The sequence below is a fragment of the Galeopterus variegatus genome, unplaced genomic scaffold, assembly GCF_000696425.1.
Source record: "Galeopterus variegatus unplaced genomic scaffold, G_variegatus-3.0.2 Scaffold12, whole genome shotgun sequence".
NCBI lineage: Eukaryota > Metazoa > Chordata > Mammalia > Dermoptera > Cynocephalidae > Galeopterus > Galeopterus variegatus.
In genome coordinates this window covers 1,743,025-1,760,709 of record NW_007726123.1, presented here as the reverse complement: position 1 = coordinate 1,760,709, position 17,685 = coordinate 1,743,025, and the positions used below count along the sequence as shown (strand labels likewise).

The window sequence follows — 17,685 nt, the reverse complement described above, 5'->3', positions numbered from 1 at the left end:
GCTAAGTGTCAAAAAAAATTCACAGGAACTGACACCCTCTTTGTTTTGACATACAATCAATTATAAGATTCACCTTAGTCCCTGCGGTTCATTCCCTTTCTTTTGTTGACCCTTCTTTCTATTCCCTTAAACCTAGAGGGTGAGTTGTTTTAGGAAAGAATTTTTTATTTTTAAAAAGGATTCATAATTTTGTATTTTAGCAGGCATTCCTTTTATTTTGAACTTAATTAGTTTACAAAGTTTAGACTTATAATGTAACTAATGTATGAAGAAAGGTGCATTCACTCTACTGAGTACTTTACCTACTCATGATTTAAAGATACCTCTCCACCTATACTTCTGTTACTCACGTTTCATCTTCTTTTCATGTTCATTTTTCTCACTATAGGCCAATGCCAGTCACCAATATCTCTAGGCTACACATAACTTGGTCCCAAAAATCTTTGGAAAAATCAGTTACTGAAATTCATGACATTCATTTTTCAATAGTGAAATAATAAATTGGTACTGAACAGCAGAAAGCTTTCTTCCCCAAAATTAACTTTCTATAATCCACTTGAATGACTGATATTTGCAAGAGAATGTAAATTTTGGAAATACATTCAAAGTTGAATGTGGTGAGTCTGATTATTTTTAAATTAATTTAATTTTTAAAATATAGTCCAACAATTTCTTCTCTGCTTCTCTCAGAAAATCCTTCAAGGCTTCCTCATGCAAATGAAATAAAAAATAAAGAAATACGTATTGTCTACAAAAAAAAAAAAAAAAAGAGCTTTCCGGGCTAGTTACCCACCTGAAATATTTTGTTGCTAAACATCAAAAATTTAAGTTCCCTGAAGAGCAAACTAAATTACTTATTCAGCTGGGAAAAATTTAGCTCTGAGAACCCAGGGTTGTATCCCATTCAAATTACTACTGCCAAATACAAATAAATTTGTAAGTTCTAATGAATTCTACATTAAACTCAATCTTCTACAATATTATAATTATAATTTTCCAGGAGTGTAAAACCCTGAAAATCTTGGCAAAATTATATTCAGTTTACTTTTCACATAAAGTATACTTCACTGCAAGTATGCAATATTTGGTAACTCTCCAGAACAAAACATTCAATTAATTGTTATGCTTTCCCCCAAAGCATTCTGAATAAACAATAGTGTAGGAATACACAGACTAGAAAGTTACTTTCCAATCCATTAACTGTGTCCAACATTTGCATTCTCAACCAAAGACTAATGTTCCTTGAGCTCTAACTTGCCAGCCACGATTTATTTAAGTTCCATTTATTCTAGGTTCTAAAGGCTATATATAGTTCCTTTACCCTTATATTACCCCCTCTACTCCAGGAGTGGGGCAGAAAGAATGGCCATGATGAACTGCATGCATAATCATGATCTATAAAATCTGAACACAGAAGAGGAAAAAGGAGAATAGTAATTAAAAAACACTAAACCTTGACTCAAGACCTGAGTTCTAGTCTTACTCTGCCACTAACTTGATGCATGACTTCAAGTCACATTACTTCTCTAAATTTTAACTGTTAAAATACTATTAGGACAACATATGAAGTATGCTTCCAGAGATATTCAGGGGTCTAAATATCAGTTTTAATAGAATGTGTTTACAAGTTCCCAATTGTGTCTGCTTATCCCCTATCTTCTTATTTCATCCATTTTCACTCAAAAGTTCTCTAAAATTCCTATTTAGAACTATTTGTTAGGTATTATACACCTACTCAATCAATTAGACTAATCCTTCCTACTCTGAAAGATGAGAAACATTTACTTCTGCTTTCTTGAGCCCCCTACTCCTATAAACCAAGGCTTAGAACACACCCGATCTCTTACTTCCTCTTCCTTATCTGGTTTTCTAAACTACCCATAGTCTTCCAGGACATTACTAGACCTTTTACTTGTTTAAAACAAACAAAATATGTTCTACTTCTTATTTCTCTTATTTTTCCATAAATTAAAAGTGTTTAACATATTATAATGTTTTAGTTCCCAGTATTATCACTTTTTGACAGGTCTTCAAACACAATACTCATATGCTTTGAGATACATACCTGTCCCCAAATGTTAATAATAAACTACTCCTCATCTGTCCTACAATGCTTAATAACACCTATCCCACATATTTTAATATGTCATGAAAATAAAAACTCTTCAGGAAATAAAGGAAAACCACATATTTATAGTTCTCCTAGGAGGTTCTATAACTAGCCATAATTTCAACCATTAAACATAAAGCCAACTATTAACAAGTAAATATGAAAGTATATACTATATATACCTACCTAGCAACAGAGTACATAAAAAGAAAATCATTGTCTGGTGAGCCTGGGGTCTTGCTGTAGTCTCTATATTTCTTCTGAGTGGTGTTTTTTATATCTTTCATTACAGATTCCATTTCTTTACTTAGGTTGGTTTCTGACTGTAAAAAATGCAAACATACATATGAAGTTTATATTAATTTTCTTTAATAATAGACTAAAACTAGAAAGTTTATCATATGAATATACTAGAAAATTAAAGATCAATAAAGGGCCACAAAAAACATTTACATTATGTAATGATAAAATTTAAAAAAGAAAAAAGTTAAAAAGTTAAAACACATATAACATCAACTATCCACTATAAATATACTTAATGTACAAAGATAAAATCGATCGAAATACACTTTCTCTTATAAAGATATCTTTTATTCTAATTCTACATTGTGAATGATAATATTATAATCCAACTGTGAATTAACCACACGAACTGTACTCTAAACCAATGAATGGATGTCATTAAAATAATATTTTAAAACAACGTTTCCATGTTTATAAAAAACCTGACCTCTATTTAAGTTCATTTTTCAAAGAGTAATATCAATGTCCTTCACTTTAAGCATATGTTAAACACATAAAAATTTAGATTTACAAAAGAGAAAAACATAATATATTCTAAAATTAGTCTTCACTTGAGAAAGGGAATTGCCAGGAAATGAAACTTTCTAGGTATAAAGTAAGAATTTCTGGGGCTGGCCAGTTAGCTCAGTTGGTTAGAGCATGGTGTTGTAACACCAAGGTCAAGGGTTCAGATTCCTATACAGGCCAGCTGCCAGAAAAAAAAAAGAAAAAGTAAGAATTTCTGTTTCAAAAGTCAAATATTCATACTTCTCATAAATTCACTATATAAACCAGGCATAGCTGTCACTTCTCTCAAAGAAATCTATAATGAAGGTGAAATATTTTAAGAATTTAAACCAAATAAATCCTACTGGATGGAATAAAAGAAGTAAAGTAGAATGATTTATGGTAAATGGTTCAATCGATTATATATTTTATCCCTCTAATACACACCCACCCACAGTAAATGTATAAATGTGTGCATGTGTGTAAATATATCTTCCTTATCCTAATATACCTAATGGGCATATTTTTAAATGATTAAATTGAGCTTTACTAATATACATAGCTTGTCTGTTTGTTTTGCTTTGTTTTTTAAATATTTCAACATCTTTAAAAAGCCTAACCATATCTAAACTTATAGAAGTTCTTGATCTGGAAGATGTATATTAAAACTATAACAATTTAAACTAAGGAAAAGTATGGCCTTTGATAATAATTTGTTCTAATTACTTCCATTTTTGCTTTTAATAAGCACAAACAGAAGAGAAAAACCTCTAAAAGCAATTTCTAATAAATGTATAAAAATCCAGAGGAATTTAGAAACTCAAAGAAAACAAAAGCTGAAAAGCAGAGCTGAGTTAACCAGGATATTTCTGTCTTACACTGATGCTTACTGGGAAAGCTCCCGGCCGTCCCTGGAGCTCCTCCACTTCCTTTACGAGATCTTGTATGCTCTTGTTACTAGGACGTTGCCAAAGATTATTTTCCACATTGCTTCCAGGATAACAAGGAAGAACACTATTAGCAAACTGCCTACAGAGGGGACACGTGAATTCTCCTTTGTCCACTGAGAAGCCCTGAAGAACCTGGTCATTCTAAAAGATGAAATAAAGAGACAGATGTATGATAAACACATTTACAGAAAACAAAAATTACATCACTACATTTTATACTAAATTAACAAACCATACGAAAACAAGGATATCACTAATATAGGCCGTAAAGAAATACACAAAATCTCTCATTTAACTGGTGAAGCTTACCAAATCATTTCTTACATCATAGCAATTATGCAACACTTGCCCTCACCAATGAACTGCTTTAAGTATCTCACTCTTCTCTCAGTATGAAATATTCAAATAATGGTGCAATCAATCTGAAATATGGACTTAAGATAAAGAATAACTCAAAAAGTGGGCCACATGAAAGTGGATTACCTTCTTCTTACTCCATACCCCCATTTTCATAATCTGTAACTACTGGCAACATTATCCCACTGCTCATGATCTTTGATGTAGGATAGATAGCTTTCGAGAGCAAATTAAACCTAAAAAATGTGATACTTCTAAAGCATCTAACTGCTGAACACAACTGATTGGATAACTGATTTAGTGCTCATTTCATCATATATTGCATCTTAAGTACTACTTTGACTACAAGAACTGAATTCTATCTTTTGCTTTGACCTTAATTTTTTAAGTCCCTAAAAATGTAACAACATATCTTCTTAAATCCAATTCTACAAACATTTACTAATCTCCTACTATGTGTCAAATGCCCTGCCAGGTGATGGCATAAAGAGTTAAGATACATTTTCTCTTCTTAAGGTACTCGTAATTTCAAAGCAAGCTTAAACACATAAATTATAGTGTGATAAATACAACAGAGAAGTCTTCTTCTAAGTTTTGAAGATACAAAAAGAGAGTGTATTAGAAGGTTGGGGCAAGGGCCATGGTCATAGAAGAACATTCTATGATAAGCTTCAATACAACCTTAATTCCAAAGAATGCTAGGTCCTTTTCCCTGCCATAACTGAAGCTAGGTTCTTTCCTGAAGCCTGCCCAGAAACCCTTTCAACTCATTCTCCCACCTCCCTCATATACCAGCATCCTCATCTTCACTGTTGGCTTGAGATCATTACTTCTGCATTTTCTTGTTTTTGTGGTTCATGTTATTTAGCAATACCATCTTTTTCCTTCCTTTTCACTGTCACCCACTGCCCTCAACTACTGAAGACTTTGGTACCCAGATTAGTTTTCTCCACCACTCCAAGTCTTGTCATCTTCCTATGCAACTTCAGTGTACAATACAGACAATCAATCTTATACCTTAGTCCCTCAGCTTCTTGACCTCATCAACACCTATGGCTCTGACCTCCACTCTGCTCCAGTACATCTTACCATAACCACACCCTTGTCCTGTAATGACCCCAAATTTTTCCATATCCGAAAATATTAATTTAAATAGCTTACATTCTGACCAACTCCTACCTCCTTTACGGGATCCCTTCTTTTTCTCCCACTTTATCAGGCCTTTCCTATCCTGCCTACAGACCATGATCTACCACTTCACAAACTCTTGGCAGTACTTCCCACTCCCCGTCCATATTCCATCATTCCATACCTAACAAAACCTTCATACAAAATTAATCTAGTGTACACCTTCTATAATTCTGCACTCAAACTGAGTGCTGTTAGAGAAAAATGAAATACCTTCTTTACAAACTGTTTCCACCCTCAACTGAGCCCTGAATACTGCCTGGCAATCTTTCTCCAACACTCTAGGAAGCACTGTCTCACCCAATTTCAAAGAGGTTTTTCCAAACCACCTCTTCACTTGGGACTTCACCTCTTCAAGTTCCTTCACCTACCACACCCTTACTCCCTTTTCTCTGGGAGCATAAGGCTATGCCTCCTACCTCAGAGAGAAGAGAATCATGAGAGCTCCTTCAGTTTGTCTTTTCCCACCAAATACATATTTAATAAATCCCATCAGTCCTTCCATCCACGTTTTCTACTCCCTTTACTAATCTCTCCTAACTAGTCTCCCAACCACACTGCTGCATGATCTAATGTGTCTAATGTGTCTAACGTCTAATGTGAGACTGTTATTCCCAATTAAAATTTTTCATCATCATCTCTCACCTTGATTCCTTCATCCTGTGTCTCCCAAAAGTTCATGTGGTGGAAACTTGGTCCCCACTGTAACAGTGTTAAGAGGTTAAGAAATCTGATCATGGTCTTTCAAAGGTGGGGCCTTTAAGAGGTAATTGGATCATGAGGACTATTCTCTCATGAATGGATTAATCCATTCATGGGGTAATGGGTTATCATGGTGTGGACTGGTGGTTTTATAAGGAGAGCACATGACAGAGCTCATGCCATCCTTGCCATATGATTGCCTGTGTCACCACAGGACCCTGTAGAGAGTCACCAAGAAGGCCCTCACCAGATGTGTTCCCTGGACCTCGGATTTCCAGAGCTCCAAAACCGTAAGAAATACATTTCATTTATTTATACATTACCCAGTTTCAGGTATTTTGTTATAAGTAACAGAAAATAGACTATTACACTATCCCTCATGCTCCATGCATAACCTTACCAAGTCCAGAAAGCCATCCTTCTAAATATGTTTGAAATCTATAACCTCCTCTCCATCTCCACTGCCATGACAAAGTCCAAGCCTCCATTATTTCTTACTTCCTAAATGATACTAGAACACATTCTTTCTTACTGCCCTACAATCCCTCTCTACACAACTGTCACAATGACATTTCTGGACATTTCATACCTCTACGTAAGAGACTTTAATGGCTTTCTCTAAGGAATCTATATAAAGTCCAAATTCTTCATACAAACAGTGTGACTTTTACAATGTGACCCCTAATTATTTCTCCAGTCTCATCTCTCATCACTCAAGCACCTTGCACTTCATCAAATGCTCTGGCACCTGGCAGACGTCCCAATAAGACTGTGTATACCTCATAACATTTAGCACATATGCTCCAACTATTTATTTATCTGTCTGTCTTGCCCAATACATAGTAAACTCCTTAAGAGAAGGAACTGTACTTTATTCACTGTTGTATCCCCAATGACTATCATAGTATCTGGAACACTAAAGACACTGAATAAGTATTTGTTGAGTGAACGATTGAATACAGGGCTATGAAAAATATAAAATGTGCTTAAGGAACTATTAATTAGCTTATTAATGCTGAATTGATAAAAAATAAAACCAAAGCAACAGGCAAGTGAAGATCATGAAATACATGAATGCCATTCAGAGAAGAGTAAACTTTATCCTATCAAAGAAAGCCAGAAAAGGATTTTTAAGCCAATGACATATGTTACCAGATTTACATTTTAGAAAGATCAATGTGGTGAATATATTAGCCTTGAAATAAAGAAATCAATAAGAAAGCAATTGCAATAGTTAGGATGAGGGATGACGGCATACACAAAAAAGTAATAGTGAGAATAATGAAGAGAGAATATAGTCAAGTGAGATTTAGGAGGCAAAATCAATAGAATTTTCCGTAAGTGACTGAATATGAGAGGTAAGGAATAGGAAGGAAAAAAGAGAAAGCCACTGCTTCTGAGTTAGAAACCCGGGAATACAGTAGACCATGCTTTCATGAAGTTGGGTTGAAGGACAAAGATAAGATGTCAGCTACAGGGAAAATGCAAGGTCAAGGGAAGGATTCTGAACGGGAGAACCTTGAGTATCTTTATGAGCTGAGAAGAAGGCACAGAAGACACAGAAAAACTGAAGATACAGAAGAAAGAGACATTACCTACTGATGAATCAAGTGTTGGGGAGAAATGAATACTAGAGCACAGACAGAAAAGTTATTCCTGGATAGAAGAAGGATTACTACCTCAAAGAGTAGAAAAGAATTCTTTCTTTAAAGAATTGGCTGGGATGTGGAGTCATTTGTTAGGGAATAGAAAAACAAGGTAGGAAGCTAAGAGAATGTCTAACAAAAAGATACTTTTTTCCTGGTGACACACCAAAAGACAGAACATGATGAGACAAAAGGGATCTTGGGGTTTAGTGGAAGAGTCTGGGATAGGAGAGGCAAAGATCTGGAATAACTGCTGAGGACAACAGAAGAGGAAAGTGACCAAAAATATGTAAATAAATTCATAGATAATATTTACAGCCCATGACCCTTGTCTAAGCCACTGTCACAGGAAAACACAAATTTGTGATGGTAACATTTCACTTAGTTTCATGATTTTTAGAGCAAAGCTTGATGCTTGTGTCTAAATCATGGAAGGCAGATTAAATGACTGGTTATAAGAGCAGAATGGTCATATTACAAGAAAGTGAAGCTAGGAAAGAGCTAATACACTATGAAAAATGAAAATGGGTTAAATAACTAGCAATCTTGCTGTCAGAGACAAAACACACTAATGAGAATAAAAATAAGAGAATTCGAGGAACAATCATTATAAGATAATATGGTAAGATATTAAGCTTAATATTTCAGAGCTAGAGTAGCAAAGTCAAAATTGTAGCCATGGAAGTCATTTGCTAAAATAAAGTTAAAAAAATGAAAATCCCTCAAAGTTGAAGAGGTGACACTGGATAGTTCATACAGTAAACAAAATTGCCCAAGATGATGAGCTGGATTTGGGATGTATATGCTGCAAAAAGACTCAATACCTGGAAAGATACATATGTCTTTAAAATATTTTCCATTTAACTTACCCGTAATGATTCCATATAAGATTTATGGCAATCTATATGTAATGTGTGGCCACAGGTTTGTACATAAACACCTCCTTCCCAGCCAATTGATACTGCCAGGAGACATGAACTCTTAAAAAAAAGGACAAAAGATAATTAATTTTAAATAAGTGTGAATATATTTAAATATATCTACATAAGCCTCTGTGTGATTTCGTATTGTTATATTAATGTAGAGTTCCTATTTTTGTGATATAAATTAACACCTGAGTACACAGCCTAATATTTTTAAAATTGGAAGACCATAAAGTTTTAGCTCTCAAATATCTATGCTGATAAGGATAGAATAAATAATATACATTTCTCCAATGCATAAAACATAAGCTCTCAACATTATATGATAGTTCAGTGTAAACTGTACATTGTTGATTATTTTACCTGTTCTGTATGGTACTTAATCTCTCTGTGACATGAGACTAACAACTTCCTTCTTTTAATGTCTACTTCAGTCTGGCTTCCATAATGCTACTCTCTCAATTTTCCTCCTCTTTAACTGTTTTTCTTAGGCCTCCTTCCAAGACTGTCCTTTCTTCACCTGCACCATCAATATTTATAATTCTCAAACTTCTATTCTTAGTGCTACTCTCTTCTCATTAAAACTGTTCTCCCTAGTAATTTAATCAGTAACTTCAACTACCCTGCAAGCCTGGATCTCTTGCCTGGGTGGTAAATACTAATATTCAGCCACCAACCAGAAATCTCCAGTTTAATGTCCCTCAGAAAACATTTCTTTTCCTCTTGGTTTAAAAGCTTCACAATCTATTCAGTCACCAAGTCTGAAAGCTAAGAGTCATTCTACATCAAACCCTTACCTTTAAACCACACTATTAGTTCCCAAACCTTATGGATTCTATCTCCTAAATAACTCATGATTTTGGCCTCTGCTTTTCATTCCCACTATAACACTCAAGTCTATATTATTTGGAGATGGAGTTCCTGAACTGATCTTATTGACTTCAATTTCTTCTCTCCTTGATGTATTCTCCACACATTTTCTAAAGTACAAATCTAGTCAAAAGAATAACCCAAAAATCATGCCTTAATATTTACAAGGGCTTAATATAATATACAATAAAGAAGGGATCCAGACTACATAAGCAAACTACAAATAATTTTGAAATTTGTTTTAAAAGTTAGTTGCATTCATCTCCCCTTTCTCTTTTACATCTTCAACTTCTCTTTCTCTTACTAATTCTTCCTTTTGACCTATAAACAGGCTTAAGACTTTTCCGCCTAAAATCTCTTCCTTAGAATTTTCATCATTTGGACTCTGTCAAATAGGCTTTGGGAATGAACTTGAACTCACCCTCTAGAGTCTGAAGTAAATAGATGGGCATGCCAGAACAATATGAGGCACAGGGTCTAATATGGTGAAAGTATATGATGAAAGATTTGAAAGACATCAAATAAGCACAATTTTACATGTTTTAAAAACTGGGTAAACCCATAATAACTGTAACACAAAAATCTATAATAGACATACTAAAAATAAATATAATAAAAATGCTAAAAATAAATATAATAAAAAGTAATTTAAAAATAGCAAGAAATCAAAATATACTGCTAGAGAAAAATCACTTAATCACAAAGGAAGACAGCAAGACCAGAGGAAAGGACCTATAAATCAACCAGAAAAAAAGTAATAAAATGGCTTTAACAAGTTTCTACATAGCAGTAGTAACTCTAAATGTTAATGGATTAAATTCCCCAATTTAAAAAGACACAGAGTGGCTGAATGGATTACAAAACCAAAACCAACAATATGCTGCCTACAAGAAATTCACTTCACCTATAAGGAAAGATACACATTAACTGAAAGTAAAGGGATGGAAAAAAATATCTCATGTACATGGAAATCAAAAATAGCAAGAGTAGCATACTTATAGCACATAAAATAGACTTCAAGCCAAGGAAAGTTAAAAAAAAAAAAAGGTTACTGTATAATGATAAAGGGACTAATTCAACAAGAAGATATAACACTTCTAAATACATACTCATCCAACACAAGAACCCCAAGAAAAAATAAAGCAAATACTACTGGACCTAAATGGGAAAAATAGACTCCAACACAGTAATAGTTGGGGACTTTAATACCCCACTTTCAGCAAAGGACAGATCATCCAGACAAAAAATTAACCAAGAAACACCATAGTTAATCTCCACTCTAGACTGATTAGACCTTATCAAACATTTATAGAACATTTCAACCAACAGCTGCAGAATACTCATTCTTCTCAGCAGCACATGAGACATTTTCCAGAATAAACCATATGTTAGGTCACAAAACAAGTCTCAACAAATTTTAAACAGCAGAAATCGTACCACCTACCTTGTCTAACCACAACAGAATAAAACTAGAAATCAATAACAGAAAGGACATTGGAAACTGTACAAAAACATGATAATTACACATGCTCCTCAACAACAACTGGGTCAAAGAAGAAATCAAAAGGAAATGAAAAAATTCCTAGAAACAAACGAAAATGAAAACTCAACATACCAAAACCTATGGGATATGGCAAAAGCAGTTCTAAGAGGGAAGTTTACAGCAATAAATGCCTACATCAAAAAAGCAAAAGGACTTCAAATAAACAATCTAACATCACACCTCAAGAAACTAGAAAAACAAGAACAAACCAGACCCAAAATTGGTAGAAAGAAATAACAAAAATCAGAACATAAATAAATGAATTAGAGATTTAAAAAAACAATACAAAAGAGATGAAACATAGAATTGGTTTTTCAAAAACATAAACAAAATCTATAAGCCATTAGTTAGACTAACAAAGAAAAAAAGAAAGTCTCAAAAACAGAAAAGAAAAAGGAGAGATTACAACTGAAACCAAAGAAATACAAAGGATCATAAGCTATTACGAACTATATGCTAACAAACTGGAAAATCCAGAAGAAATGGATAAGTTCATGAACACATAACAACTAACAAAGGTTGAATCATGAAGAATTAGAAGACCTAAACAGACCAATAACAATTAATGAGACTGAAGCAGTAATAAAAAGTCTCACACAACAGAGAAAACCCCAGGATCAGAAAGCTTCAAGGCCAAATTCTACTAAACATTTAAAGAAGAACTAATACTAATTCTTCTCAAGCTCTTCTGAAAAATTAAAGAGGAGGGAATATTTCAAAACTCATACCAAAACCGGAAAAGACACAACAAAAAAAAGAAAACTGCAGACCAATATCTCAAATGAACATAGATGCAAAAATCCTCAACAAAATACCAGCAAAGCAAATCCAATAACGCATTAAAAAGATCATTCACCATGATTAAATAGGATTCATCCCAGGGATGCAAGGATGATTCAACATATGCAAATCAATAATGTGATACATCACATCAACAGAATGAAGGAAAAACACCATATGATCATAACAGTAAATGCAGAAAAAGCAATTGATAAAATCCAATACCTTTTCACGAGAAAAACAATCAACAAACTAGGTATGGAAGAAATGTAGCTCAACACAATAAAGGCCATACAACAAACTCACAGCTAATATCATCCCAAATAAACAAAACTTGAAAGTCTTTTCTCTAAGATCTGGAGAAATACAAGGAGGCCTACTTTCCTCACTCCTATTCAAAATAGTGCTAGAAGTTCTAGACAATGCAATAAGATAAGAGAAAGCAATAAGGGGCATCCAAACCAAAAAGGACATAGTCAAACTATCCCTATTTGCAGATGACATGATCATATACACAGAAAACCCTAAAGACTCCACAAAAAAATTACCAGAATAAATGAACTCAGTATACCAGCAGGATACAAAATCAACACACAAAAATCTATAACATTCCTATATGCCAATAACAAAATATCAGAAGAAATTAAGAAAGTAATCTCATTCACAATAGCTACCAAAAAAAAAAAAAAAGAAAGAAAAGAAATACCCAGTAGTAAATTTCACCAAGGGACTGAAAGATATTCACAGTGAAAACAATAATACATTGGTGAACGAAACTGAAGATGACACAAGTAAATCGAAAGATATCCCCTGTGCATGGGTTCAAGAATTAATATAATCACAATGTCTATATTATCCAAAGCAATCTGCAGATTCAATGCAATCCATTTCAAAGTACCAATGACATTCTTCACAGAAATAGAAAAAAATGACCTTAGGGTAGCTCAGTTGGTTAGAGCACAGTGTTGTAATACCAAGGTCAAGAGTTTATATCCATATACTGGCCAGCCACCAGAAAAAAAATAAAAGAAAAAATGATCTTAAATTTTGTAGAGAATAACAAAAGACCCACATACAACCGAAGGAATCTTAGACAAAAAGAACAATGCTGGAGGCATCACACTGACTTCCAAATATACTACAAAGCTATAATAACCCAAACTGCATGGTTCTGGCATAAGAACAGACAAACTGATCAATGGAACAGAATAGAGAGCCCATAAATAAACCCACACATATACAGCTAACTGCTCTTCAACAAAGATGCTAAAAATATACAATGGAGAAAGGATAGCCCCTTCAATAAATGGTGCTGGGAAAACTGGATATTCACATGCAGAAGGTTGAAACTAGACCCCTATCTGTCTCTATACACAAAAATCATTTCAAAATGGATCAAAGACCTAAATTTAAGACCTGAAACTATGAAACTACTAGAAAAAAACACAGGGAAAATGCTATATAAATTGAACTGAGCAGCACTTTTTTGAGCAAGACTACAAAGCACAGACAACTAAAGCAAAAATAGACAAACGGGACTAACTCATACTTAAAAGCCTCTGCACAGCAAAAGACACAATCAACAAAGTGAAGAGACATCTTACAGAATGGGAGAAAGTGTTTACAAACTACACATCAGATAAGCAGCTAATAGCTAGAATATATAAGGATGAAACTGGAGACCAGCATATTAAGTGAAGCAAGGCACAGAAAGACAAATACCACATGATCTCACTCATCTGTGGAATCCCAAAAAAAAAAACAAAAAAGTTCTCACAGAAGTAGAGAGTAGCATTAAAATGCTTACAAGAGGCCAGGAGGAAATGGGGACTGGAAGGGAGGGAAGTGGTAGATTAATGGGTACAAAACTATGCTACTACCCTATATGAACCAATGTATAATACACGAAACAATATACTGTACCCCACAAATGTGTACAAATAAATGTTAGAGAAAAAAAAGAAATTTAAAAATAAGCTATGTAAACCTTTAAGTCTTATTTTTATTTTGGAAAGAAATAAATACACTGTAAAGTAAGATGACCAAATTATTTTTAAATGTCAGTAAACAAAGTTCCAATATTAAATCAAGTCTCTTCGTGAGTATCTGAAAGTTGAAGAAAATATTACACCATGTAAAATGCCTTCCCAACCAATTTAAAGATGGCAGTAGCACAAATCAAATACTCACAGCAGGTGAGCAAGCTTCCACTGTTACAAATCAGAAATATAACAGGAGGCCTGCTCATCTCTGTTTTATGTTTCAAAGCTGCTTGAAATAGAAGCAGATATTGGTGTTAGATTATTTTAGAATGGTTGGTAGTCAGTTAATAAACAAGCTATTCTCTTTGGCACTGTAGTATAAAAATGTAATTCATCTTCATTTTTAATAAAATCAGTTACTTTTAAAATTGAAAATGAGTCATTTTTCTATATAACTGTTAGATGTCTTATTTGTGTTTGCAAGAGTCAAAAATACAGAAAAACCCTAAAATAAGACTAATATTTTAGGGAGACATCAACTATGTGCCCCACCACCACCACTGTGCTAAGCACTTAACACTGAAACTTCACAAACTCAATATTTATTCAAACCTCATACAATAGGTGGTGTTATCCCCTTTTACAAGAGAGGAATAAAAACTTTACAAAGATCATTAAGACATAAGTGGCAGAGCCCAAGTTCAAAACCCAAGTCTATCTGACTCCAAAGCTCGGGTTCTTTTCCTTTACTGTGTCATTATCTCCCATGTATAACACTTGCAGTTTCTATAGTGGATGTACTGTCTCGTATAACTAAAATTCTACATGTCAACTCTGTAAAATGCTTGCATTTGACCTGAAGAGAGAAGAATCTACACAGTTTAATTCTATAATCAGTATCAGTTTCCCTTGATAGTCACTCTTCTTCTTTATACAGTCTGTTCTGGCTACAAAACTCTGGTGGTCTATGTTTACAGTAATTCAGTAAAGAAATCCAGTAAGCACCTACAAGACACATAGCATGTGCTAGCTCCTGGGGCTGGGGAGGTAGGAGAGGAGGCGGTAATAAAAACAGCACGAGAAATGGTCCTAGACCTCCAGAGAAATACAGTCCTGGGAATATGCCTTATATACATAAAATAACTATTGCAAAACTACACAAAAGTAATGATGTAGGAATAAAAATCTCACAATCAGTAATGGAAACGAGTCCCGTCCAGATCTGATTTCAGTTGATAGCATTTTTATAAAAAAGAACTTTTTATTTTTTTAGAAACAAATAACTGTTCTGAGTGCTAAAAAGAGATAATCTACCTTTCTTCTCCTTTATTAGATCTCTCCTTCCGTCAAAATTATTATGCTCTTAGGTCGGAGTTATATTTTCATTGAAACAAAAAAAAAATTTCTATTTGGCTTTGAGATTCAACTTTATCCATTTACCCTTAAGTGATTCAAAATTATAAAATTAAAACCAAGATTATGACAAGAAAATAAAATCTTAATAAGGTGCTGGCAAATTTCTACAAAAGCAGAATTTAGAATTATTTCATAATTTTCTTCAAGAAGAAAATATCTATTGGTCTCTGATTAATTAAGTAATATATTTACCCTGTAAAAAATTTTTTAAAAGCAATAAGGAATAAAGAAAAAACTGTGAAAAAGTGCGTGTGTGCATGTGCACACACATATATGTATTTATACATACACACACACAGCCTGCTTTTACAAAGAAACCATGATTTCATTTTAAAGCCTCTGAAAAGATGTAAGCATGGTCCTTATTACCTATCCAAACTGCCTTAAAAGGCCTACCGAGCCCTCCTAAATGGGCTAGGTTGAATATTAAAAACATCACTTTACACTTACATTGACCTGTATTATACACAAAGCGATCTGAAGGAATTCCTGGGAACCATTATAAGCCTATTTTACAGATGAGGAGATTGAGTCTTGGAGTATTTAAGGGATTTGACCAAGCTCACATTGCTCAGAAATGGCAAAACTGGGACCCCAGTTCTGCTGGTAAAGAACTCAAAAACAAAGCAAACAAAAAAAACACCCAGCTCTTCTGGTCTAGAACATTTTCTACTGTATATGATGTCTCCCTAACTAGAGCCATCAGCTCCTCCAGAAGCCCTCAGAAACCTCCTCCTCATCCCAGTGTACTATGGACTCTACCCTGGCTCTTACCATCACTAGGTCAGTTCTTTCACCTATCATCCAAGTTTCTTCCACTTAAACCAGTGGATTTATGAGCAAAAAAAGTTCTATTTTGAAATCTATCAAGATAATCATCTCATATAGCTCACTAAAAATAATTCTTTATATTTTAAGTATTTTAAGCTATTATCATATGTTTACCTAATTCCAGATACAGTAGGTTCAAAACACTAGGGGAGAAAGGAAATCCCATTTAATAATCCACTAAGGAAACATCAGAAGTGACATGGAAAAGAAGTTAATGCTGCTGCTACTAAATTAAGCTTATCTTCAAAGCCTTGATATACTTCTGAGTGCTACAGCCCCGAGATGTAAAGAGCTCAACAAAAAAAAAAATCTACCAAGTTCACAACAAGTCACAGAAGACATAACTCATATCTATCCCTACATTTTAAAAGTACCACAATGAGAGTTAACTATACATCTTTAAAGGAAAGTAAAAGGAGGCAAAAATCTTTACAAAATATTCATACCATATATAAAAGTCATTACAGAGTTAATACTTATCATTCCACTGAATTGAATATGTATAACTCACAATAAAACAAAAGTATCATATGTAATACCTGAACATTTTATTTATTTATTTATTTATTTTTGTCTTTTTCGTGACCGGTAAGGGGATCGCAACCCTTGGTGTGGTGTCGCCCGCACCGCGCTCAGCCAGGGAGCACACCAGCCATTCCTATATAGGATCCGAACCTGCGGTGGGAGCATCGCTGCGCTCCCAGCGCCACACTCTCCTGAGTGCACCACGGGGTCAGCCCTGAACATTTTATTTATTAACAGATTTCCATTTCTTTACTATCCACATATTAATTTTTTTTCTAACAAACTTCCAGATTTGGAATCAGAATAACCTTTTGCTAGAAGAAAAACACATAAAATAAAACTCTGGAGGGAAAAAACCATCAACTTTGCAGACAAAAATACTATTTGATAAAAAGTGTACTTACATCCTTAAAATAACGCTGTAATAATGAAAGCCTCACATCATGAACTGCTGCACATGTATCCCAAGGGTAAATTTGCTCTTCTTCTGTGATTGGCAACTTCTTTGGCTCACCACTGTCACGGCACTGCCCCAAAACTACATTAACAACAGAGATAAAAGTTCATTAAATAACCAACACTTAGATCTAATTCACAGAGAAAAGCTGAGTTATTTATAAGCTACATTAATTTTTTCACTATTAGAATATTTTTAAAGACCCCCAGAAAGTAGTATTTAGTTTACTTCTATGAGTAAATAAAGTTTCAAACATGCCAATATTTACTTTTATCCTTTTTTTGTTTTTGGTGGCTGGCTGTCCAGGAATCAAACCCCAGACATTGGTGACATCAGTACCACACTCTAAGTAAGCTAACCAGCCATACCCAATATTTACTTTTAAAAATAACACTAGGGCCGGCCCGGTGGTGCACTGCTGCAGTGCTCCGCTTGGGAAGCGCGGCGGCGCTCCCTCCGGGGGTTCGGATCCCACATACAGACCGGTTCCCGCTCACTGGCTGAGCGAGGTGCGGGTGCAGTGCCGAGTGTTGCGATCCCGTTGCCGGTCCGGGTCCGGTACGGGTGCGACACTGAGGGTTGCGATCCGTTGCCGGACACGAAAAAAGACAAAAAA

The 17,685-nt window shown here is 34.4% G+C and overlaps 1 protein-coding gene across 1 annotated transcript in view; it reads right to left on the bottom strand.

Annotated features, from left to right (window-relative positions):
* UBR3 (ubiquitin protein ligase E3 component n-recognin 3 (putative)) overlaps positions 1–17,685 on the bottom strand; it is a gene marked incomplete at its 3' end in the record, with an annotated part of 190,842 nt that overhangs the window by 33,602 nt on the left and 139,555 nt on the right. The window contains exons 26-29 of the mRNA XM_008592392.1: positions 17,017–17,150; positions 8,612–8,722; positions 3,790–3,990; positions 2,297–2,433 (exon numbers count right to left, since the gene is read on the bottom strand). Coding sequence (XP_008590614.1) covers positions 2,297–2,433; positions 3,790–3,990; positions 8,612–8,722; positions 17,017–17,150 — 583 coding nt within the window. The remainder of the gene's footprint in view (positions 1–2,296; positions 2,434–3,789; positions 3,991–8,611; positions 8,723–17,016; positions 17,151–17,685) is intronic.